A 24984-nucleotide genomic window follows, 5' to 3' on the forward strand; every position below is an offset into this window, starting at 1 on the left:
AAGCGAGGGGCGTGTCCCGAGGGCCTTGGGCGTGGCCGGGGGCGTGGCCGTGCAATGGGGCAAGGGCCAATGGGGCCGGGGGCGTGGCCGGGGCGTGGCCGGAGCCGCTGCCCGTTGCTGCGGCGGGCGCGGAGGTGCAGTCGCCGGTTCGGCCGGGACAGGTGCGTTGGGACCCGTTGTTTCGGCTGCGACAGGTGCGCTGGGATCTCCCGAGTTCCGCCGGGACAGGTACGCGGGGCGGGGCGGGGCGGAGCGGGAGGACGACGCACAGGTGCGGTAGGATCTGCCGGCCGGGCCGGGCCAGGTGTGCCGGGACCCGCCGGCTGGGGCGGGACAGGTACGGTGGGACCTCTTCCCCCGGTGCGGCCGGGATAAGAGCGCGGGTTGGGAGGCCCGGGACCTCCCTCCGACAGCGGAGCCACCCGGAGCCGGACCCGCCCGGGGCTCGGGGGGCTGCGGGTGAGTTCGGGCCCCGCTCCGGTCATCCCTCCGGTCATGCGTTCCCGGTCAGCGGCAGGGCTGGCCGGGGGCTCGGGGGCCGTGGGTGAGTCTGGTGATCCCTCCGGTCATCCCTCCCCGTTCCCGGTCAGCGGCGGGGCTGGCCGGGGCTCAGGGGGCTGTGGGTGAGTCCGGTCATCCCTCCGGTCATCCCTCCCCGTTCCCGGTCAGCGGCGGGGCTGGCCGGGGGCTCGGGGCCCGCGCCCTCCGCTGCCCGCAGCCTCTCGGCGGCTCCGTGCCCGGGGCTGAGCGTGGTGCCCGTGGGTGGCCCGTTCCTGTGGCTGCTTGTAATGAATAGGCAACTTCAGCCTTGGGCGAGCGGTAGTTGGTTTTCCTTTCAGGTTCTTTCCACGTAGAGGGATTTATATTCTGCTGTTAAACTTGTGGGTGAAGTTATTAAAGGTAGGTTTGATGTGCTGTGCTGGATTGTGGCTCAATCAGAGTCCTTCCCTTCCCTAACATCTGGCATCCCTGTCTCCATCTCCTCTGGTCTCTGTGCCACCTTCCACAGAACCTGCTTCCATTGCAGCAGGCAGAACATTCATTGTCTTGTTTAAATCTTAATATGTGTTTTCTGAAATTTCTCTGAGTAAACCACTCAGAAAGGGCACTAAAAAAAGCCCCGAGATACTTGAAAACGCCAAAACTGTAAATGAATGAGAAAGCGCTAAGAATGTGGAATGGCATAAAAATGTGGGAGTACAAGTTTCAAGGCATGTCAGAGTTCTGTTTCATGTCATTTCTGGTGACTGAGATTCCAGATAGGCTGCTTCTCTTTCCAGCTGAATGTCCCAGCAGCAAGTACTGACTTTATAAAGAGATTTTTCCTGAACAGGCCAGATTAACTCAATGTACCTGTGGCTTTGACGGAGAATGGCAGGGAAACAGAAGAACTGAATAAGGAGAAGATGCAGCCCTGAATGGGGCTGGTTTAGATGCAGTGGGATGCTCAGGCATCCAAACCAGGGTTATTTTCCAAACAATTACATTCAGTTTTGTTTCTCAGTGTTTTACTGAGCTGTTCCTTCCGTGTGTCAATGAGCACCTGTTCCGTGTGCCAGGGGAGCTCTGATGAATGCCCTGCTCCTGTTTCCTGGGCACAGCTGACTCTGCTCTGTGAAAGGCCATTTAAACTGCAGCCGGGCCTCAGGTGAGCTCCCTTTGGCTCAAGATTAGTCATAAAACAAAGTTCAAACTGTGGCATGACACGGCTCATTCAGCGTTGGTCTTTAACACGGACAGAATTCTTTCTGTGGGATTTTCCAGCAGTAAATTCTATCTGTAATCTCTCTCTGTGTATTCTGAGGCTCCTGGGGATTGAGAGTGGAGGCTGCATTCTGCATCACAGAAATACTGGGTTTATTTGTGTATGCAATATGGCTTTTAGGAAAGGAGAAGGTGGAAATGAGACCCTTTGTCTTTGTGGATGGTGATTTGTGCTGTTGTCAAATGCAGAGCACTCTCAGTGCAGCCTGCATGGAGGTTTACAGGGGACTTGGTGGTGCAGGAATTTCAGCAAATGACCCCACTTTGGGTTTCTCTTGCTGGTTGGAAGGGGCTCTGTGTACCTTTCAGAGGCTGAGGCTGCAGGTAGCTGCACCTGGAAAGGCAACACTGATAAGTGGTTTCAGTTGTTTCAACATCCCCACAAAACCAGCATCATTTGTTTGCAGTGATAGTTCAACCTGCACATTTGAAAATGCCACCAAAATCATAGTTCTGGTAAAACTTGTCCTGTTGTGGTGTGCTGTTCTCTCCAGGACATCAGAGAAGTTATGGAACGTGAGAGAAAGCCCATTCTCCCTGACTGCATCTCCCAGTGCAGAGATGTGTTCACCTGCCACCTGTTCCAGGCAGGGAACAGCACTGGAGAGGCTTTTCTGTTCCCAGGGCTCCCATTCCAGCACTGGGAGCTGCCAGACTCTGCCTGTGCCCCTGAATTCCCCTGGACTGAGGTGCTGCAGGATCCCCCATCTGTCATTTCTGAGCAGGTGCATTCTGTCCCTGTGAGGATTTCAGAAACGTTGTCTTTCCTCCCTTTGATTGGCTCCACCTTATCTGAAGGTGTTTCTGTTTGTGTGTGACCATTTGTCCACCAGACCTGGACTCACACTGGATCCAGAGTTCTGTGACTCTGCAAATCCCTTAAAGGAATTAATGGAAAATGCAAGGAAGAGCTCAGCCTGCCTGGAGCTGGCATTGCAGGGTCAGTTCACGCCCTTGCCACAGGCATTGTGTGACACAGGAGCAGGGATAAAATATAAGAGGAAAAAAGGAAAGGCGTTCCCTACAGGCTTTATTTTTGTCTTATCAGAGAACTCTTGAAATTAATCTCCCCTCCTTTCCTCCTTCACGAAAGAAAACTATGTAAAAAATAAATCTGATACAGTCTTGTTGACTTCTGTGGTGAAAACATGGATGAAATCTCTTCCCATTTCCAGGAGGATGGGATAGTTGGAGCTGTTTTTTTAGGTAATTAATACTATTTAACTGATATTATGTTAACTACTGTGACAGCTGCCTCCACAAACACGGGACTTGTTTGAGCTCACAGAGGAAACGCTGCTGCGCTGAGAGTGAGCACAAGAGTGAATGAAAAATGTTTGTATAGTAATTACATCCTCTTAGTTTCGTAACTCAAACCCTCTTACATAAATGCCAGCACATTTGGTTTGAAACCGGAACAAGCCAGGGCACTTTGGGGCTTCCTGGAGCTCCTGTGTGTGTGTGTGACACAGGACTGTCACTCTGGAATCCTCTGGTCACAGCTCCCCTTCGTGCCCATGGCTTTATCTCAATGGCATCTGCAGAGGAAATTATAACACTTATCTGCTGCCTTTTTCAAGTCAGTTGGTGAACAAGATCCTGAGGGGTTTAGGATTGGGGGCACTGGGATGCTGGTAGCAAATCACTCGGTGGAATTCCTTTTCTGCTCACAGTTCCTATTGCTGACACTGTTCCTTCCTCCTGAGCAGGGATTTGGGCAGATAAGATGGAGCCTTCCCCGTTCAATAGAAGGCAATGGGCCTCCCATTCTTTGAAAATCACCGCCAAAGAGCTTTCCCTGGTCAACAAGAACAAGTCCTCGGCCCTGGCGGAGAGGTTCTCCAAGTAAGTGCTGTGGGGCTGGGCAGCACCAGCTGTGTGGAGGTGACAGCTGCCACCCGGAGCAGGGACTGCTGCTCTCACAGTTGCTGTGCCCTGCACAGACACCCCAACAATCCCACCCTGTGCCTGACAGTGCTGTCCAAATGCTCCTTGGGACTGTGACCATTCCCTGAGGAGCCTTTTCAGAGCCTCTCTGGGGGAAGAAATTTTCCTGACATCCAGCTTAAACCTCTCCTGACTTAGATAAAACTGGAATATTAAGCTTCCCTTTTCTCTGAGAGATGGATAAAAGGTTAAACTCAAACCATAAATATTGTATACCCTGAGAAAGCTGAGTGCTAATAACCAATGCATTCCCTGCAAAAGCCTGTATTTCCTTAAGGAATTATATAGGCTTCAGCTGGGGTTTTCAATGGGATTTGGGGAACTGAGAGTCTGAGGCTCTTGCTTTAATAGTGTAACAAAGTTTTGGAGTATTTGGATATTAAGTGGGGCAAACTTTATGGAATCTTTAGGAGATGGATAGTTATATACCCACAGCTCCAGAGTTCCTCTGTGCGGCTCTGGCCCAGGGAGAAGCTGTTTGCTGTCACCACCTTGTTAAGGTAATTTATTCACTCGCTGAAGCTTGATTATGGAACCTGGTCATCTTGCTAAATGTTGATAATCCCTTGAAAAAGGCTTACTGGAAGTAATCCAAACTGCTATTCCTTAATCAAGTAGTGTCCCTCTACACAGGCAGGGTCAGTGCCTTGGAAAAACAGTCCCGCTCTCTGGCTTTGCCACCCTGATGGCCACTGGGAGGAGTGTGTGACATTTAAGTGCTGTTAATTAAATATTTGTATGTGAAAACATTTTTCTCCATCCTACATAATCAGTTTTGTCAGGTCAGAGGCACAAAAGGCAACAGCAGAGATTAGAGAAGTGCCCCGTGCTGGGCTGGGACTCCTCAGTCATCATCTGTTTTCCAGGTGCTACTTGACTTTCATCTGTGCTCCTGTTTGTTTCTTCTTCCAGTATTGATCCCTCTTCCTTCAGCATCACTTTCTCAGCACCTTGTGTTCAAATTTGGACCCTTTATAGTGCAGAGATGTCGGTTAGTGTGTTTGCACGGATTAAAGAGGAGCAACAGCCTGCAACACACTCACTGCTGCGTCAAAAGCAGAATTCCACAAATAAGGAAAACAGAGACACCCTGTTGGATGCTGGGTTCCTTCTCTCTCAAAGGCAGAACTCTTCTTTAAAATGGCAAAATTTGTCACCAATTTTCATATTTCAAAGGCCAAGTGCAATCACCTTGTGCAGCGTAGTAAGCAGTGAGGACTGTGGAGTTTCCTGCAGCTCCTTAAAGGACTTTGATTCATGATCCAGGGTGGCTTATCTGCAGAGGGCTGTGATGGCTCAGCTGCCTGGGAGGCAAATGCTGAATGGGGGCAGTTCCCAGCCCACAGAGTAAAATCCTCTGGCACTTAGGGAGATTTTCGGCATGTGCCAAGCTGGAATTTGTTCTGGTTCAGCAGCTGCTATATAAAGAGCTGAATTATTCCTGCAAGGGGGCACAGCAGACAGCTGGGTGGCGGAAACAATACAGCTATTCCAAGGTAAACTGTCTCTATTTGGGAATCAGAGTGCTTAGGGAATGAAAAGTATTAATGAGTGTTATTATTGTAAACTGGATGACTGAAAATGTGTCTGTCACTTGGCTTTGTGTTATTTGCTGCTGTTTGTCCAGCCTCTCGTTTCAGTTCATGCAGGGAGTGGGGGAAGAAAAATCTCAGCTGTCTTCAGGAGCATTCAGTATTCTGGTTAAAGCTTGGGTTTTGTTTGTTTTTCACTCTCTCAAAGGTATCAGAAAGCTGCTGAAGAAGCCACTGCTGAGAAGAAGAGAAGTGTAAGTGTTCTGTATAAGTGTTTGTTTCCTTATGAATAAGCACAGCCTGAAATCAGGATGGATCACCTGCATTAGTATTGCTGTGACAGCTGATTTTTGGAATATCAAAATTGCTGCTGTGTATCCTACAGAAAACCTGGCTTACACACAGGCTTTGCTTTTGCTTCATGCTTTTTCCCAGTGTGGAGGAAAGGAAAGGAAATGAAGTTTCTTGCCCAAAGCTGCGTTGAATCACCAATTCTCTCCTAAGCAGAAGGCAAAATGAGTTAACCACAAGCCAGGAATACCCACCTCCTGCTCTTAGCTGGAGGCACTTGTGTGGTGCCTCTTCCTTTCTTAACTAAATTTAAAAGTGCTTAAAAGGAGCCTGCAAGCCTCCCTAAAATCTAACATGTGTCTTTGAGAGCTGCAGGACCTTCTCTGAAGAGAATTCCAGGGCTGCAAATGCCCCTGGATGAGGCAGCACCAACCTTTTTGGCTCTGTTACAGCCCCACATTCCTTCCTGTAACCTCCATTGCACTCAGGTGTTCAGAGGTCAGGGAACCTTGGATGACAAAGGTTGCAGGGCTTTGTCTGGGTCCTCAGGGTAATTTGTGTTTTAAAGCACTGGCAGTATTTTCAGGATTTATAGGAATGTTGCTGCCTTGATTTCTCTAATGCTTGGGGAGCTGCTGTTTGGGATGTAGGTGGGATAAAATAAGCATTCTAAAAATTACTTTTCAGTCTTAAATTTTCTTCAATGCTTGTGCCTGTCAATCTTCCTCTGATCAGGGAACAGGCAAACCTCAAGCAGGAGGGACTTGTGTTAGGAAGTGTGCTGAGATTCTGGAGGTGTTCCCACAGAAACCTGTCACACAATTCTCAATATTTCTGTTCCATTACAACACTCCCCTTACAATTTTAATACTTTCTTTTCAACACAGTCAGCAAACACACTGATTTTTTTTTTTTGAAGTGTAAGTGGATTCAAGTCAATTTGCAAAGCAGCGTTCAAAATGCGACCAGAAGAGTAATAGGGTGAGAGACTTAAATCCCAATATAGCCACTAATGCTGGTTAATTCCTGTAAGCCTGGCAGCCCTGCTCCACTTGCAATGAGTTTGGAGTGGTCTCCGTGAGGGAGAAACAGGAAACATGCAATGGTGGCAGGTATTGGGTTGGGATGGCTCACACACGGGCTGGGCTGGGCTCTGGGGAGAGGGAACAGCTGGGAACAGCTGGATGGGAGGTGATGCTGCTCTGGGTGTTCCCCTGGGCGTGAGGCAGTGCCAGTGACTCGTGTGGGTGTCCCCAGTGGTGCTTTCAATGGGTTGAGTGAAATAGAGCAAAAATCCCAGCAAGTTATTGTAAACTGGTTATTTGTAAACTGGAGCAGAGGGATGCTTGTTGTGGGTGCTTGGCTTGAGCTTTGGGTGTGTGGTGTAAAATCTGGGAGCTGAAATGTTGCAGAAACGGGTAACTGCAAGGATATAGTGGTTTCTGAGAGCTAATTTGTAGCTTTTGGAAGGCCTGGTAGCATTGTACACCGCAGCATTTGGCACACCAGCCTTCTCCTATGGCTCTTGTGCTCCCGTTTCCTTGTTCTGGGGCTGGACACCCTCCTTGTGTGGATTTGAGTCCCATTTCCTTCATATGTGGATTCAGGTCTTTTGTGTGGCATTTAACTCGTGGGCTTTGACTCCCTTTTGCCTTATAAGGCCGTTCCTGTTTGCTCACTTCCTGCCTTACTCCTGACTTTTCTCTTCTCCCCCCTCCTTCCTTCCCTATCCTGGATGCTTTCTCCATGTGGCACAGCTGGAACTATTCACAGCTGGCCGGCAGCGGGGATCGCTGCTGACTTCCTCCTGCATGGAAAGGAAGTGCTTTGGAAAGAGCTGCAGTTAACTCCTTGCTCTTTCTGCAGAACACAGAAAACCTGCCCGCTCACTTGACCAGGGGCAATCTGAGCGTGCTGAAGAAGAAGTGGGAGAATCCGGTGCTGGAAGCGGTGCGGGGTAGCAGGGTCGGCACCGGGCGCGCCCGTTCTCCATCCCCGGGGGCCGGAGCTGCCCCGGGTCGGCCGCAGTGTCCCGGTGACAGCGCAGAGCCTCGGGAGGGTGGCACGATGGACAACTGTGCGAGAGAGCCCCGCGAAATGGAAAAGCCCGAAGGCAGCGAGAGGTCGGAGTCTCCGGGGAGGATCGAGAAGTACAACGTGCCCCTGAGCAAGCTGAAGATGATGTTCGAGAAGGGTGAAGCCCCTCAGCCCAAGGTAAGGATCTGTGCCTCCCAATCCCGGAGAAATTAAAGCTGCTGCCTCCGCTGCATCAGGAAAATCCCGGGAGGGAGTGGCTCCAGCTATTGACTCTGCAAATATTGTGTTCATTGTTTTAGTGAAAACAGAACATCGCGCTGTTAGGAACTTACTCGAGCCACGCAAGTATGTGCGTGGTGCTTGGAGTTGTGGCAGCTCGTTGGAGTAAAGTGAATTTGCTTTGATAGGGTCCAGTGGAAGAGGGAAAAATAAGTATGGAATTTATTAAGTTTTGTAAAGTAAGTAGGGATTGTTTGTGTCTCGTGTGAAGATTACAATGTGAATTGTGTAAAATGCATATGTAGGTATTTATGTATTTTTTAATATATGAAAAGTAAGGGAGTTTGAGCTCAGCAATCAGGACTGCTGCAGTCGAGATAAAGCACTAAGTGAAAGTTTGTGATATCTGTATCAGTATGAGTCGCCCAAACACACGCACACAGACACATATAGTGAAATACTCCCATCCTTCCCTCGCTCTTCCCTCATCTTTGTGTCTTACAAAACGTTTCTTATCGGAAAAAAAAATCTCACTGAGGGAAAACGAAGCCGAGATGGCCAGAGCAGCTCCTGCCCTCACTAGTTTTGACTTGCAAATGCTCAGGGCTCGCATTTTTCTTCCAACTGCTCATGAAATCTGATCCCGCATGTGGACTGCAGCCGGCGTGTCCCGGGGGGAATTGCTTAACTCCAAAATGAGTTGCATATGCTGGGGACTTGCAACACAGTCCCAAGGCCTCGATGCTGGTGGATTTTCCAGTTTTCTCATAGTTTCCTCTCCTCCTGGCTTTGTTTTACTGAGACTGGTTTTCTTGAAGTATTGACTGAAGCAAACGCATTTTGGATAAAAGTCGTTTCAAATGTAACAATTCAGGGCTCAGAGGAGCAGCTCGGTGTTAAAGGGAATTTTGGGTCTGTGTGAAGTCATTTCACAACTTGCATTTTTGGAGTCTTTGTCATGGTGTGAGAGCTGCCCATGACAGACCTTCCCTGAAGTCTTGCTGCAGGATTAATCACTCAGAATTCCCTGGGAATTCTGCAGATGGGCTTCGAGTAACTTTATCTCAGCCTGGGGAATAACTTGTTTTGGAGCTGAGTGAATCTGAAACTGATAGTTTGTCAAGTTTAGCAATTCAAACACTGCTGAAAACCAACTAGAGCCAGTAAACACCATCCAGGAGGCACAAAACTGCTCAGGTTCGGTTCAAAATCCCTATTCCAAGTTAATCTGTTACGGTAGAAGGGAAAAGGAGTGTTCTGAAGTTCAGATGTGGGGGAGACGGGGCGTGTTTGGAATTCCATTCCTGTTCTGGGAATTGATCTGTGATGGGAGGATTGGGTCAGTGCAGGGAAGGGAGCTGGGTGCTGTGGGACCCAGGTGTGGCTCAGTGAGGTGGGAGCCACGACAGCACTGTAGCTCTGCAGTTGCCTCTCCCATTTATTTCCTGTGCTTTTTCCTGAGCGAGGCTTCATGGAACAGTTTTGGTGGAAAATTCCTTTCTGTCATTGAGTCCAACTGTAAATTCAGCTGAGAGGTGGCAGTTTTCCTTGGACTTTACTGAAGAGTCGATGTGTTGGTGCTGTCAGAGCTTTGCTGGCAAAACCTGTGTGTGAACTGAGCAGCACCACGGCTGGAGGCTCGTGGCAGTGCTGATAAATCAACTTCGATGGTTGCTGAGCAGGGCTGGGGCAGGGATCCAGGTCAGAGCCTGGATTTCCTGATTCCATCTCCCCCTTTAAACAAACCTGCTCTCATTTTCAGGATTATAAGTAAAATCTCATCATTTATTCATTTATTCACTCAGATCTTGCTCTGTCTTTGCAATAGATAGGAGGCAGATCTTTTATTGCATTTTCATGGAAACAAACTGCTCTAATCCCATTAGGGGCAGGCAGGGCAGCCTGGATTGGTTCAGCACTAAGCAAAGACTGGAACTGATAAAAGACCTGATGTTCAAAGGATTCTTCCTGTAAGTGATAGTGAAAGCACACCCAGGGGGGAGGAGGATCAGATGTGCAACATTTCTGAAGAAGTTGTCTCCGGGCTGGTTTTGTTTTTCCTTTAAGGCAAAACCTGGCTGTGGTGTGTAGGTGACCTCATGGCAGGGTCATGTCTGGCACAGGTGGTTTGTAATGAAATAGGTGGAACTTTGGTTTGGCTTTGTAATGAAATTGGTGGAACTTTGATTTGGATTTGTAATGAAATAGGTGTAACTTTGGGTTTGTAATAGGTGGAACTTTGGTTTGGGTTTGTAATGAAATAGGTCGAACTTGGATTTGGGTTTTTGCCCAACTCTGTGCCCCAGGCAAAGCTTCACCTGTGCTCACAGAAGAGCTTCTGCACTTGCCCAAGTCTGAGCACCTGGGGCTTTCCACACACCAGCAATATTTTGTCTCCTTTCCAAAGCAGCAGAAGCTGTGCCCTGGGAATTATGGCCCAGCCACAGAGTGACAAATCCCTAAGGGGGCTTCCTCCATGTGAGAGGAGTCACCTTCCATGAGCCATGATCCTGCTGATTCCATCCATCAGTTGTAATGTGAAAAGTCCCTTATCTTCTCTGTTAAACATTTCCTTTTACTCTTTTTTCCCCCAAGATAAAACTGTTGATATAAAACCTTCACATGTTTATAGGATACTTATAGATTTACTGAATATTTGTAGGCTTACTGAAATATCCCTGACCTGTAAAGCTTTTGCATTCTGGTTGTTGGGATTTTTTACTCTGTTCTGCAGCTCCCTCACAGAAAAGCTCTTCAGGTGGAGTTGTAACACCTGCAGATGTGAGGGGGCAAAGGGCAGGAGGAGGAGCTGGCAGGGCTCTGCACTTGTGGATCGGAGCACTTTATCTCCTTCTGCTGATTGAGCTTTTCCTGATGGACCCTTTGGACCCCAAATTTCTGAGCTGCAAAAACCCCAGACTGGTGGGCTTGGGGTGATGCTAAAGGGGACATTGACTGAATAATCATCTAAGAATAGTTTTCATGGAATGAGGGAGCTGCAAGTCTTTACAAGTGTGCAGGCACTCCCAGACCTGAGCCTATTGGTCAGCATAAGACTTGTCAGAGCTAAAGCTCTTTTCCAGTAAGAAAAGTTACCAAAGTCTTAAACCACAGAAATAGAAACTATTTCCCGTGCTAATGGAAAATGAAGTTTTCCAGCTGCATTTTCCTTTCCTGGTGAAGTTGCTGTTTGTATGGAAAGCAGCCTGATTTTTCATAGTGATTATCTTATACTGCAGTTCTGCAAAATAAAACTTAGGAATTTCCTTCAGTTTGGTGAGCAGCAAATAAGAGAGTCTTTGGAACTGAGGGGGAATGTGTGGTTGGAGCATCTTGCCAAACCTGCCTTTTTCTCTACATTAGCCTCAATCTGAATTTCCAACTGTGATTTAACTCTTCCTGGAGAGAGAACAAAGGTCCAGCACGTTCTAGGACTTTATAGGCTGACTTTCAGCGGTGAATACATCCTACCTTGATGGAGTCCAGTTAACTGTGCTCAACAACTTTTATCAAAGCTGCAGAAATTTCTTTTTGTGCTTTCTTTTGTTGAGATTGAGATTTGGGGAGTTGGTCTCAACAAATAAGAATAAAATCTGATTGAGGCAGCCAGAGCATCTGTGTAGTGCTCCCAGGACACCCTGTCCAGCTCTGCAGCAGAGAGTGATTATCCTGGAGATCTGAGAATATTTATCTCTAACACTCCTGCTTAAGCTTCAGCCTTATCAGATGTAATTAGGGAATTATTTGGTACTGAGTGCATGAACTATCCAAATCAAAACAAGTAACTCTAGGTAACTTTTATTACGATACTATTATTTCCTTTTTCTGTGGCTGAAAATGATTTTGGATAAGTTGTTCCTTGCATTCTTTTTCTGATTTTAAATCTTCATACAATGACTGTGACTATTGGCTTCAACACAATTGCATGAAATGCAGAAATCTAGACTGAAGTTTTGTATATGGAGTGGGAATGACCTAAAAATCTGATCTTTGTGGTCCTTTTAAACCAAGAGAACTTCCAAAGGGCACTGCCTGACCTCTTCAAGAAAGAGTTTCCCAGGTGACAGAGGGTCAGGTACTCTGTGATCAAACTTTATATTGGTTAAATAAGCTGTTACCTGCTAGACTTGTTTATTCCAGCAAAGCAGATTTGCTAGTGACACCTGTGCCTCTGCAGGGATTAGCCAGAGCAATCCCTGTGTGTGCAGGCGCTGATGGGAGGGTCTGTCCCCAGCAGGGCCCCCGGGAGCCGCGCAGGGCAGCGGGCAGGAGGATTTCGGAGAACAGCCCGGAGGACTCTGACACTGCCCAAGGAGAGAGGAGCCACAGCACAGCAGGTCAGGAAACCTTGGGGGGGTTTCCCTGGGTTGGTTTGGGTTTTGTTTAATGGATAAATCTACTTTATGCAAGAGAAATTTCCCTGGAGGTGTCCAAGGAACAGCTGGATGGTGGGGCTCAGTGCTCTGGTCTGGGGGACAAGGTGGGGACAGGCAGAGGTTGGACTTGCTGGTCTTGGAGGGCTTTTCCAATCTCAAGGGTTCTATGGAATAAATTTTGCCTTTCCAAAATGGAAGGAAGTCCCTCAGCACCCCTTTTAATTAGTGAAGCCTAGCTGGGAGTTTTAAACCATTCCACTCTTAAGCACAGGAAATAACCAACAAATGAAGGAATATGGCCCATTCTTTCCTGTGTCTCAATCCTAGAACTAGTTTTACTAGCCAAGGTAATTTAAGAAGCAGTGAACAGTCAATGTTCCTTCTGCCTCTTTGCTTCAATCCTCATCCCTCCTGACCAGACACTGTGAGCTTTGATTTAAACAAAACTATGTATTTTTATCTGTTTGGAGAGCTTTTTCTAGGAAACCATTTGCAATTTTTTGGGGTTTCCACCAATGGCTGGCACAGCTGCAGCTGTTCCTTGGGTCTCACTCCTGAGTGATACACATTGTGTCCTCACTGGCATGATCCTGGAGAGAAGGGCAATGTGTTTATTTTCCCCAAAAAGGATCTTAGTGAGAGTTATCTGTTATTCATCTTTGGTATTTTTTACCAGGGTATCTTTTAGACACCAGTCCAGGACTCAGCCCAGACAAGGCAGAGACCAGGAAGAACCTGGACATGCCCCGTTTATCAGAGACATCAATAAAGGACAGGCTGGCCAAGTACCAGGCAGCTGTGTCCAAGCAGGGCAGTTCCTCAGGCATCACTCCCATGGTAAGTCTTGGTTTGTGTGGAAGTGAATTTTTGTCCTAGCCTGAGACTGGAAAGAAGCTCTTAAGGAAACCAGGCTGCTTAAGTTAATGTCATTCTCTTTGAAAAATAACTCTCTGCCCATAGGAGTAATTTCTGATGAGGAGTTGCCTCTTCTCTACAGGAAGAAATAAGTATATTTGCATCTTCCTGGAATAATGCTGAAAATTTTCCAAGGAACTAATTGCTGGCACCCTGACTGAGGTCCTTCTGAAGCATAGTTGACATTCTTTTACTTTGAGTGTCTGTAGCTCTCTAGATGTCTATTGTTTTTGTTTAAACAATTCTTTGTGATCCAACAGCTCTAAGCTGTGGGAAACTGAGGCACAGTGTGATAAAGTGACTTTGTGTCACACAGTGCTCAGAACTTGGATCTCTTGGCCTGCAGCTTTGGGACCTCCAGTCAGTTTTCCTCACCTTTTACCTCCCTTCAGGATTTCTCACCACTCTCTGAATCTAATTAGACTCTTGCAGTGAATGAACCTCTGCCTGTTTTGCAAATATTTGACTAGGAGATGAACAATTAATGAAGTGTTACAGCTGAGGAGGTTTCAGGAATCTCAGCTTTTGTTAAAAACTGCTTAGGTACATTTGCTGGAAGTTTCTGATAGTTTTGCTGAATGATGGGAATTTACATTGCTCAAGTATTACCTTTATCAACCAGAGCAATAGATTTGAAGAGAAAAGGCCTTTTAAATTTGGGAAATTTGCCCTGGAAATGAGAGCCTGAAGCACTGGGTCTCCCTCAGAGGAGAGCCTGCTTTCCAGGAGTCTCTGTGGAGAACCAGGCTTCTTCTGAGCCCAAATGATTCCTGAATTTCATCTGCACATGGGTCAGATTCCCCAGCTGTGGGAGAAGGGTCAGTAAAACCTTCCCTGCATGAATGGAAAGTCCTTGCAGCCACTGCAACAAATCTGATTAACCTAATTGCCCATTTCTGCCTCCTGTGCCTTGCCTGGGCTCATTTCCTGATGCCTTTTCCAGTTTGGGGCTTAGAGTGGTGGCTGAGTAACTAAACTCTGTCCTGATGGCAAGGGATTTGCCATTTCTCCAGAGGCTCCTGTTTGCAGCCCCCCAATGCTCTTGGTTTAGAGTCAGTCCAGCCTGATGCTCTCAGGATGCCCCCTTTGGGCACAATCTCTTCCCAATTTGACCTGGCATGTGGACAAGGGCAGTGAGATGGATTCCTGAGGTTTGCAGTGCCACTGTGCCAACAGCAGCCCTAACCTTGGGATCTTTTCCTTCCCTGCTGGCAAAGCAACCAGAGAAGTGTATTTGTGCTATGGAAGTGTATTTGTGCTGCCCTTCTCATACCTGGGCTAGCCAGAAAGCCAGAATCTCCTGGGAACAGCTGTTTTAGGGCATTAACAAGGCCTGGATTAAACCTGATGGACACTTGGTTTGAGTGGGGATGAGGAACAATGAGTTCTGTGTGTTGGAAGGGGAGGGAAAGGTGCTGGACAGCAGATACAGAGATCTAAGCATTAAAATTCCAACATTTGGTACAGATCTCTTGGATGTGGTTGGCTTTGTGGGGATTTGTTTCCCAGTGCAGGAAGATGCTGGTGCTGGCATGTGGCTCTTCCTCTTTCATGTCACAGAGAAGAAGCCTTGTGAAAAGCACGAGGCTTCCAATGATCTTGTGTCCTGGGGCAATGAAAGAAACACGAGGTTTCACTGGATTTTATTGGTTTTAAAGTCTGAAAGATCCTTCTGTGAAAGTCTTTAGTCAGTCTATCAAGAACAAAGATGTCAGGAAAACAGAGTCAGGGTTTTGACTAGAATTGAAGCAAATGTGGGATTTGCTTTTATGTCATATTGTATTTAGCAATTACACTGTACTTTAAGCAGTGCTTGTCTGGAAATACTTGTCATTCCAAGTGAAAAGTTTCCCTTTCTTGAAAAAGAAGACGTGCATTGAGCAGGGAATACTTAGGAGTTGATTTTAAACAGGAATTTGGAAGAAAAGGGTGGCTCAGGAAAACACTGGCATTACCTCCTTAGAGCACAGTCAAATCCTACAGCCTAATCCTGCTCCCTCACTAGAATATGTCACTTAACAAGTGTCTGTACATTCTTATGGCCCTTCCTTCAATTATCACTCCACATACTAGAAAAACAGCTTTTAAAACATTTCAAGAAAAATAGAAAGCAAGTATTTTCTTAGGGGAAAAGAACCTGTCACCTTTCCAGTGCTTTGTCCTATAGAGTGAGATTCAAGCCAGTGAGAGTGAACCCAAGAATTACAAATCTGGGCAGAAGGAGAATATGGCACCAATTGAGGACTGCAGTTCCTGTCAGGATGGGGAGAAGGTAAGATGTCTGTGCTGGTGGAGATCAAGGGCTTCAGTTTAAGTGGAACTGGCTGTGGAAGCACATCTGACGCACTGGTTCCATGTTCCACATGCCATCTGGGAATTGAATGTGAGCAGCTGATGCAGATTAGTTACATGCTGCAAAATTCCTGTTTAAGTTGTTCTTTTTAGGCTATCTCTGAGTGTCTGTGGAAGAGAATGTCTAGAGATAAGTTTTCTGGGAAAGTTTTTCTCTCTTGGTAGGTTTGTTTTATGGTGGGTTTTTTATAAATGAGAAAATCCCCACCAATTTAAAAAAACCTCATGAGCAGCTTTGTATGACCCAAGTCAAAGGAGTTGTCACTGTTTCTTCTGCATTTAGAAGCTAAATTTTAGGGTAACTGAGAATGGCAGTTTGGGCTGGTTGCTGGTTTTGAGCTCCAGCTATAAATTGAGACTCTGTAAACTGGACTGGAGCATTTGTTCCCTGAACTGGGGACAGCAGACGGGATAAAAGTAGCTGAATAATAATTGGGGTACTGTGTATTCCATCCAGGCTGAACACGTGGCAGCTTAATGCCAGGAGGGCTTTTAGAGCTTTTCAGCCTTCCTTGGGCAAGGGGCCAAATCTTTGCTTTCAGCTGTTCCTCAGAGACAGCTGAGCAGCTTCGTGTCTGACTGCTCGAGGCTGCTTCCTACTCCAAGGTGAGTTCATTAAAAGAGCACCTGTTAGATGACAATATCTCCCAGTTGTGAATGGAAGATTTGAATAAAATTTCTTGTATTCAGCTGTAATTGCAGAGTTACTTGTTGAGGTGTCCAGGTGCAATGAGAACCTGAATAGAGCATTGTTTGGGAGCCAGGATTGTCCTTTGGAAGGGATGTGGTGAACTTGGAAATGAGCCTAATTAAAGCTGCTTGTCGTTAGTGTCAGGAATGGGAATCCTGTGGCAAAAAGGAAACAAAAGCCACTTCACTCTGTCATTTTTCACACTGCACCCGTGGCACGTTCAGTAGCCAGACGTGTGTGACTTCAGCAGCCTCAGAACACGTTCATGCTCTGCCCAGGACACTGGGGCACAGTTCTGCTTTCAGCAGAGGATGTTCGTACATGTAACTCCTCATTACCTCCTTAATTTACAAATTTCAGTTGCTTGCAATGGACTTTTCAATCATTAAGGTGAATTAGTGATGATTTGCAGTTAATCTTGTTACAGTACTTTAGTTCCTCAGTGTAGCTACTTAAAACTATTTGATTTAATAGAAATAGTGCCAAGTTTAATAAAGAGTTATACATCAAGAGCTTTATCTGTAGCAGGTTTTGTTCATGGTTGCATTTGATGGTTTTAAAGGCCTTTTCCATACTAAACAATGTTATGATTCTGTGTAGTATTTGAAACTGCTTTAGATCCAATTCCTCTAGTTTTTAAATTATTTTTAAAATTACTAATTTGTTTCTGAAGGAGGATAAACAAGGAAGATCTGGCCTTGGAACAGGCTTATGGTTCAACAAAAGCTTTTTTTAATTCAGGTGTTCTTTTTAATTTTTTTTCCCCGAGAGCACAGTCTCTGCTGAATGTCAGAGATTGGTCAAATGTTGGAGGGAACCATGAGATTTCCAGTAAATGTGCTGCTTGGGGTCAAGGGATTTGTAAGTGAGAAAACCTGGGAGGAACCTCAGCAAATCAACCAAGATTTCTGAGCATTAATTAAGGTGTACCAGGAAACAGAAATCTGATGTTTGTATGTGTGAAGCCTGTGAGGGTGTCTGCATTGTAGCAAGGACTCTCTTGACACTCAGCTGGACCCTTATGTGCCTCAAAAACAACTCCTTTCCTGAGCTCCTCAGTCTCTCCCTGTCTCAAACTGCCTGGTGCCTTCCTGGGGCTGTGACTGTTCACATCTCTGAAGGTCAGAGGTTCTCATACTCTCATTTTCTCTTGCAGGTTTCTATAGGTGAGAACAGCTCGTCTTTGCACTCTGGTCTGCTGGAGGATGGCCATGGTGAGCCCTATCAAGTGATTAATTAATAAAAACTGTTTTGTACTAAAAATCTGCCCTGTGCCACAGACTTCATAAGAATTTCTTTAATGTTCAGAAGTTCACTTGCAGCTGTAATTTGAAGACATTTATAACTCCTTTTGCCCTGACTGAACACTTTTAAGTGTTCATCATTTAACTGGAACTGAGACTCTGATGAGGCTGGTGAGCATAAGCTGCCCAGAGTTTAAAGCCATTGTAATTGCCTTTTCTCCCTCAGCTGGACAGTCGGAGAGCGAGGCAGAAGCTCAGAAAGCTGTCAGCTCAAAGCAGCAGAACCTTGGTGCTAAAGCAGCTGGCCAGACAGAGGCCTCTCCTCCAAAAGCCGTCAAGGTAACGCAGCTCTTCAGCATCAAACCTGGTGAAGGTTAAAACCAACTGATGGCCCTGTTTCATACTGAGAAACCTGAATGTGCTTAAGCATAAAGGTCTGGCAGTAACTGGATCAATACCTGCTTCTTCCTCACCAGAGTGTGATTGTGAGGGCACTTTAATTCAGGGTGGAAAAGCCCTTCAAAGCTTCAGGTTTTTTGCAGAGACTGGGTGGGAGTTTCTTCTCTCTGTGACAGTTCAGTGTGGCAGAGGGGCTCGGGCAGGGGATGGTCTCAGGGCTTGTGTGTGCTCCTGGAGATGGGCCCTGAGCTCCTGGTACTGATCTTCAGAGCCTTTAGCAAGCTGGGACTTGGCTTTGCTCCTCTTCCAGCTGTTCCCAAGGTAACTACAACTGGTAGTAACTTTATAGTGAGGGTGCTGCTGCTGATAGGGTCGTGGCGTCCCGGGTGAGGACAGCTCGGTGGCAGCCCCCTGCCACACGGACCAAGCACATGCAGACCCCAGTGTGGTGGGCAGTGAAATGGCGTTTATTAACGGCTGAACAGGGTAATTAATAACAGGGGTAACGGTGAAAGGGGCTGAGCGTAATATCGCGATATCTTGAGCCCACATGAGGGCAGTGTGGTGCCCGAATATAAAAATCAAGTTTGGCTTTCTGAGCAACGAGTCTTTGATGTCACAGTTTCCTTAGGGAGCGATAAAGCAGATGGAGAACTTTGGTTCAGGGATGTATTTGCTAATCTGATTAGATAACAAATGGCAGCACTGGACATTTTGCTCAGGCTGTATTTGCCCATCACATGTGTTGGCTGGGGTTGGGATGCTGAGTCCCCAGGCTGCCACACACTTCCTGGCTCCCTCCTAAGGAAACAACTGGGCTTTTGTTGTTTCCCCCATCTTTGGGAGGAACAGCCCTGGGCTCAGAGACTGGGGACATCTGGCTTCCCAGTGTGCAAGGGAGGAATGCCAGGATGGGAAATCTGAGCTGCCACTGGGAGTTGTGTGATCCTGGTCTGTGACACAAAAGCTGCATGTCCTGGTGCTCTCTTTCTCTTGATATAATCAAAACCATTTTAGCCTTTTGCCCAGTTACTGCTTTAGATGCTGCACTGTGCGAGATAGAAGCTTCTGTTTATTCATGCAAGGTTCCTATTTGTCTCTTCCAGCTTCTGTCTCCTGTTCTTGGTTCCTAACCTCTCCTCCTGCCTTCTGCTTCCCTCCTAATGTGAGCTCAACTCTCAGCTTTCTCTCAAGTCCTTTTTATACTTCTTGGGCCTCATCTTCCTCCTGTAGCTTCTATTTGTAGTATCCTGGAAAGGAATTTTTGTCTCTTCACAGCCCAAAATGCCTCTCCAGACATAGGGCTCACTGTATGCAAGTAAGTCCCTCTCCTTGGGTGGGGATGTGATTGCAGAAGCATGTGCCAGCACTGTTGTGTCACCATGCAAAACTGAGCTTTAGGGAGGAAATGTTTTGATGGGCAAGCACATTTTTACTGCCTTGCTCCATGTGGCAAGCACAGGGGATTACATTTTTGTTTGCATCAGTAAATATCTTTTTTTTTTTTTTGAGATTTTGTTTAGTGACTCAAGATGCAGAGTTTTGACAGCACCTAGAAACTGGATTCTTTTTCAAAAGGAATTCTAAATTTTGTTAGTGAAGCTGTTATTATCAGAACTTTAATCTACTGTAACTTCAAGCAATGCCTGGAAACCCTGAAATACATATTAAAATGGAATTAAATTGGCAGCAAACTTTATGGTTGTGACAAAGTGACTTGAGCTGGCTCCATCTTCAGCAATCTGCCCTTACATGCTGGAACTTTCATTCCTAACCATTGTTTCTAGAGTGTTATAAATAAATTTCTGTGATTATGTCTTCCTGTGACCTTCCTGCTTTTTCTTAAGCCATCAGATTTTCTGTAAATCTTTTTGTAAGTTTGTAGCAGGTAATTCTTTGCCAAGGAAAATCCACATTTATAAGTATGTCTGAGCACACCCTGGAGTGGAGGCTGGGCTGCTAAATCACTTTTAATCAACATGCAGCCTCAAAATGTCAATATTGTGTTATTTAATTTCTCCTGTAAAGTGCCCTCCCCATTGGCCAGTGTTAATAGATTTCAAGAAGTAAATGGCACCCACTGACCTTTCCTCGTGGGCAATGTTCTTTCTTCCTTGATGCTGTCTGAAAACAAATGTGTGATCATTGCACACAGCAGTGACACTTGACTCCTCAGTGCAGTAAGCACATAAGAATTGTAGCTGTTTAACCTCAAAGCTCTGCTCACTTTGAATCTTGAGCAAGTTTGGGGGGCTATGAGTCCTGAAACCTGAGTGGGGTTTCTTTGGGATAGAGCTGGAATTGTTTACAAGTGAAACCAGGAGTGTTTCCTGCTGTTGTATTGGTGCTGAGACTATTTCCTCCTCTTTGAGAGAAAAGATTTAACAAAAATGGAACATTTCAAACCATTGGGCAGCCTGTTTCCCTCCTTTCCTCTCCCATCCTGTACCTTGTGAGGCTATTTCAACTCTTCTGGTGGACAGTGTCCTTGTCCATGGCATAGAGGATCTTCTAGGTCCTTTCCAACCCAAACAATTTCAAGATTTTTTTTTGCACTATTTTTATTATTTTGGTAAGTCTCACACTGATTGTAATCAACTGGAATGCTTCATCATTCTCCTATCAATAAAAACAGCTTGCAGCAAAGGATGAGACAGCTTTGGGGAACAGGCTCAGTTGTAGTGCTCTCATTGTTCTTTCCCAGCCATTGCTCAGCATGTGATGCTTCAGCTGTGGGATTCACTGGGGTGAAATCTTGGTTCCCTGTCAAGCCACAGCAATCCCATGAGCCTGTTGGATCTTCTCATTGTGCCCCAGACTCTGCTGCACCATAATTAAAGTGAGCTCTGCAGTTGTTGAGAGTTCAGGAAGCCGTGCATGAGCCCACGCCAAGTCCCCAGCGGTTGATGTGTTTTCCAGTTAACAAACTTTCTCTTTTCCCTATAGAAATTCCAGTTGCCAATGAAGGAAACCTGTGTTGGGTGTCAGAAGACTGTGTACCCCATGGAAAGGCTCTTTGCCAACCAGCAGGTGTTTCACATCAGCTGCTTCCGCTGTTCCTACTGCAACAGCAAACTCAGGTGTGTGCACTGCTCCTTTGGCTGCCCTCTGGGAAGTGAATTTTCCTGTCACAGCTGAGGAAGGTGCTGCTCAGGCCTAGCTGAGCTGGAAGTCACCATAATCCAGTGATTTGTGTAGGAGAGGTAGCATAGGCCTACTTGTGCCAGTGCTTGGTGCACTTGATGCCATTTTTTAACTCTTAATGTAATTTTATGTGGGGCAAAATAGAATGTCCAGCTTTGTAAAGAATTCCTAGAAAGAGTCATGCAAACCCTGAGGGCTGTAAGCTTGTTTTTTGAACATGTGGGAGACTGAAATGGAATCTCTTCTGTAACACAACTGGTGTTGGGGCCCTTAGCTCTGATGTTTGATCTGTGTTTCCTGAACAGCCTCGGGACGTACGCCTCTCTGCGTGGGAACATCTACTGCAAGCCTCACTTCAATCAGCTCTTCAAGTCCAAAGGCAATTATGATGAGGGCTTTGGACACAAGCAGCACAAGGAATTGTGGGCAGGTAAAACTGAATGTGAAGAATCCCCGGAGAAAACCGTCCATGGTGTGAATTCACCAGACACTCCACAAAGCCCAGGAGTAGAGGATGCCCCGATTGCAAAAGTGGGAGTTCTGGCTGCAAGTATGGAAGCAAAAGCTTCAGCTGTGCCTGAAAGGGAAGAAAGACCAGCAGAAACAAAAAAGCTCAGGATTGCCTGGCCACCTCCATCTGACCAAAGTACCCAAGGAAGTGCCTTAGATGAGGGCATCAAAGTACTCAAACCCAAGTGGCCTCCAGAAGAAGAGATTTCCAAGCCTGATGTGCAGGAGGATGTGGATCTGGATCTCAAAAAGTTAAGAAGATCTTCCTCTCTGAAGGAGCGAAGTCGCCCCTTTACAGTTGCAGCCTCATTTAGAACAATATCTGTTAAAGGCCATAAAACAGAGAATTCACCATCTCCTTCCAAGGAAGAGAGAGACACATTGAAAAGGAGTGAGGAACTGGAGAGAGAGCTTGTCGTAGAGAAAAAGCAAAAGGAAAAGAAGGTTGAGCCTAGGAACATCCAGAACTCCGGGGAGAAAAATGAGGAGGAAGAATGGGAATTGTCGGGCATCAAAACAGCAGAGCAGAACATTGTAGAGAATGGGCAGATGAATGCAGACACAGATGAGGAAGAACATGCTACAGAGGAGCCAGAAATTCCAAAGGAAGAACTCCTTGAACCAAATTCTCCTAAACATTCCAGCTTAGCCAATGTTGTGACCGCTAAGGAATCATCTCCAAACCAGAATCGCAAATCCCAAGACGTTGGTTTTTGGGAGGGTGAAGACGTGGAAGATCTGTCTGTGGAAGAACAGATCAAAAGGAATCGCTACTATGAAGATGATGATGATGATGAATAAATTGGCCTTTTACTAGAAAACTTGCTGCAAGGTGCTGGGCCTTTTGAAATGGGTATTTTTAGCTTTAACAAACAGCTCTCCTGGATGAAGTGATGCTGCACTGCACATCAGCATTAAGGGAATCTACATACAAATTATCTCAGCTAGAAAACTCTGGAAGCCTGCAAATTCCTTAGGTGCATGGAACAAGTGTCTGGCTGTGGGACAGCTTCAGCAGGTAGTGTCTGTCCCCAGCATGAGAACAGAGCTGTTCTCTGTCTTATCCCTTTGAGCTTCAATAGGTATTTCACTAACAATTTCTGGAATTCCACTGTACTTGCCGTGCTGGTGTGGGACACACCACCCGTACCACTCCAAATGCTACTGCAGTGCTTAGGGACCAACTTCAAAGGGACTTTCTGGCCTGCTTTAAAATGGTCACTTAATGCACTTTAATACATGGAAAGGGCACAACCAGGCTTTTTTTTTTTTAATTATAAAAGCATCTCTGTGTGTAGTGTCCAACAATTAAAGCATCCTAAATGGAGTGCAATGTGAATTTCTGTCTCAAACCTGCCTGTGATCAGTTGAGGAGTCCCTGCACAACTGGAATGGTGCCCGTTGCTGGACCATGTGTATTTCAGTGCTGTGCTGGCTGCCAGGTCTCTGCAAAAGACAAGTGAACACTTTGGAGCAGCCTGCAGGGCATTACTTCTGCATTTCACACACATTTGAAGTGGAGTTTTTTGTTTGTTTTGTTATGATTTCTTTTTTTACTTGGAGTTCTTCATCATCATTTTAAACTACAGATAAGATTTTTAAGGCCTTTTGACAACTCTGAAATCCTACTTTTATCAAGCTGCCATAAATCTTTTCCTTACAGCTGTGAAATTGTGCTGCATTGCAAAAATCTCTGGAATCAGTGACACTTTCAGATTGCCAGTGTTGAAGATCAGAACATTTTTTAACTTGACTTCATTTATTTTACAATAATAAAATCTTGAATGGGGGGAGGAGGAGGCCCTTTTTTTTATTAATAGCTTTTATTTGTACTGTATTCTCAAGAGAATTAGATCTTAATGATTCTTGAGGTGTAAAATATTCTGCTTTCTTACCAGTTCTGCTAATGACAAAACCTTCAATAAAGTTTGGGTCATTTCCATTTTAACTGAAGTCTGGATTCATCTTGTTTCACAAAGAGGCAGCGTTTAAAGGGTCATGGAATTGTCATGGAATGGTTTGGGTCAGTGGGGACCTTAAGCCTCATCACATTCCCTCTTCTACCATGGCAGGGATGCCTCCCACTCTATCCCTATCTCAAGCCCTGACCAACCTGGCCTCGGGCACTTCCAGGGATGAGGCATTCTCTGGGAAATCCATTCCAATGACCTCCCACCCTTACAGGGAGGAATTCCTTCCCAAAATCCCCTCTAACCCTGCCCTCTGGCAGTTGAAAGCCACTGCCCCTTGTCCTGGCATTCCAGGTCTCTCTCCTGCAACTCCTTCAAGGACTGGAAGGCCACAGTGAGGTCACCCCAAATCATCTCTTTTCCTCCCTGTGCTGGGCCCCAGGGCTGGGGGCAGCTCTGCAGGTGGGGTCTCACCTGAGCAGGGCAGAGGGGCAGCCTCTCCCTTCCCTTGCTTGGGGGTTCCTGGGGCGTCTCCAGCACCTCAAACTTCTTCTCTCCAGGGCTGCTCTCCATCTATAAATCCGGAGGGAAAAGATGGGTAAACTCCCAGTGCTCCCGCTGGAAGGCAGCCCGGGCTGCCTCTGGTGCCCCACTAGGTGACACTGTGTGTCTGTGGTTTGCTGCTCGACTCAAATGAGCAGTTTCTGCTCTCAGATTGAAGAGGGATTAAAACAGGACTGGCAAAAGGAATAAGGACATGCAGGGATTTTTCACTTCCATTTCTGGCTCCAGGTGGCTCTCAAGGGCAGCTGAGGACAACTGAGGGTTTTTTCCCCCTTCCTATCAGCTGCTTTTAATTTAAGTTATTGTCACTTGAGCCTGTGAGGAGTTTGGTTGGGAGAGAGTGGGATAAGAGCCAAAAGCAATGCAGTGAATGTTCTGCCGCAGCAGAATGAGGAAATGTGTACGACATGGGTATTGGGAAGGGAAAAGCCTCCTTCATGGTTGGAAGGTGTTAGCAGTTCCACAGTCTACTGCTCATTTCCCTTTCTTTTAAATTAAGAAGTAAGGCTTACTTTGTATAGAGGAAAAGCTAAAAAACCTGAAGTGCAAACCCAAGCTGCTTTCTGTCACCTTTCTCTGCTCCTAACGAAATCCATTTGGTATCAGATTTCCTCAAATTGCTAAGCAACCAGAGATCTCTCTGACTCTAAATTGTGCTATTTGAAAAGGGAGGGAAGATCATTTGTCGTGGACTTGGATTTATGGAATATGCCAACTGCTTGTTTCTAAGGTAACGCAATTGAATTTTACTGTGTCTTCCCGGTTACGTGATACTGAAGCAATACTGGCCGCACTTACCAGAGACTTTAATCAGAAAATCATTAATTCTAGTTAAATCTGAGGCATCTGTGTGTCTCTGACATACAGGGGCCTACATCCAACTGAACATCTTCAAGGAGAAATTAGCACATTGGATACTTCTAAATTAAGTCATTGATTAAAAAAAAAAAAGTGACTAGATCATAAATTACTCTATCCTTGAATCTATTAGTTATCATAGCATTTGAGTGCTTAATGGGCCATTTAATCTATTCTCCACTGGACAGGGGCCAAAAGAGACATTACACTATAACCATGGATCGTTTGCTG

At 46.1% G+C, this 24984-nt stretch overlaps 1 protein-coding gene across 4 annotated transcripts; it reads left to right on the forward strand.

Moving 5' to 3' along the window:
- Positions 1 to 132: 132 nt before the first annotated feature.
- Positions 133 to 23369, forward strand: LIMA1 (LIM domain and actin binding 1). 4 transcript variants are annotated; one of them, XM_058822098.1, is made up of 11 exons: positions 133 to 228; positions 3474 to 3609; positions 5452 to 5497; positions 7401 to 7748; positions 12025 to 12127; positions 12843 to 13003; positions 15249 to 15353; positions 17281 to 17338; positions 17595 to 17707; positions 20714 to 20847; positions 21217 to 23369. In XM_058822098.1, exons 2-11 carry the CDS (start codon positions 3491 to 3493, stop codon positions 22220 to 22222), a joined length of 2193 nt encoding a protein of 730 aa, XP_058678081.1. In that variant the 5' UTR covers positions 133 to 228; positions 3474 to 3490; the 3' UTR covers positions 22223 to 23369. The 4 variants fall into 4 exon arrangements, with proteins under 4 accessions (XP_058678081.1, XP_058678083.1, XP_058678084.1 ...); XM_058822100.1 differs by having other exon boundaries at positions 12028 to 12127; XM_058822099.1 differs by lacking the exon at positions 133 to 228 and adding an exon at positions 419 to 459.
- The last annotated feature ends 1615 nt before the right edge of the window (positions 23370 to 24984 follow it).

The sequence above is a fragment of the Ammospiza caudacuta genome, chromosome 31 (genome assembly GCF_027887145.1).
Source record: "Ammospiza caudacuta isolate bAmmCau1 chromosome 31, bAmmCau1.pri, whole genome shotgun sequence".
NCBI classification, from domain to species: Eukaryota; Metazoa; Chordata; class Aves; order Passeriformes; family Passerellidae; genus Ammospiza; species Ammospiza caudacuta.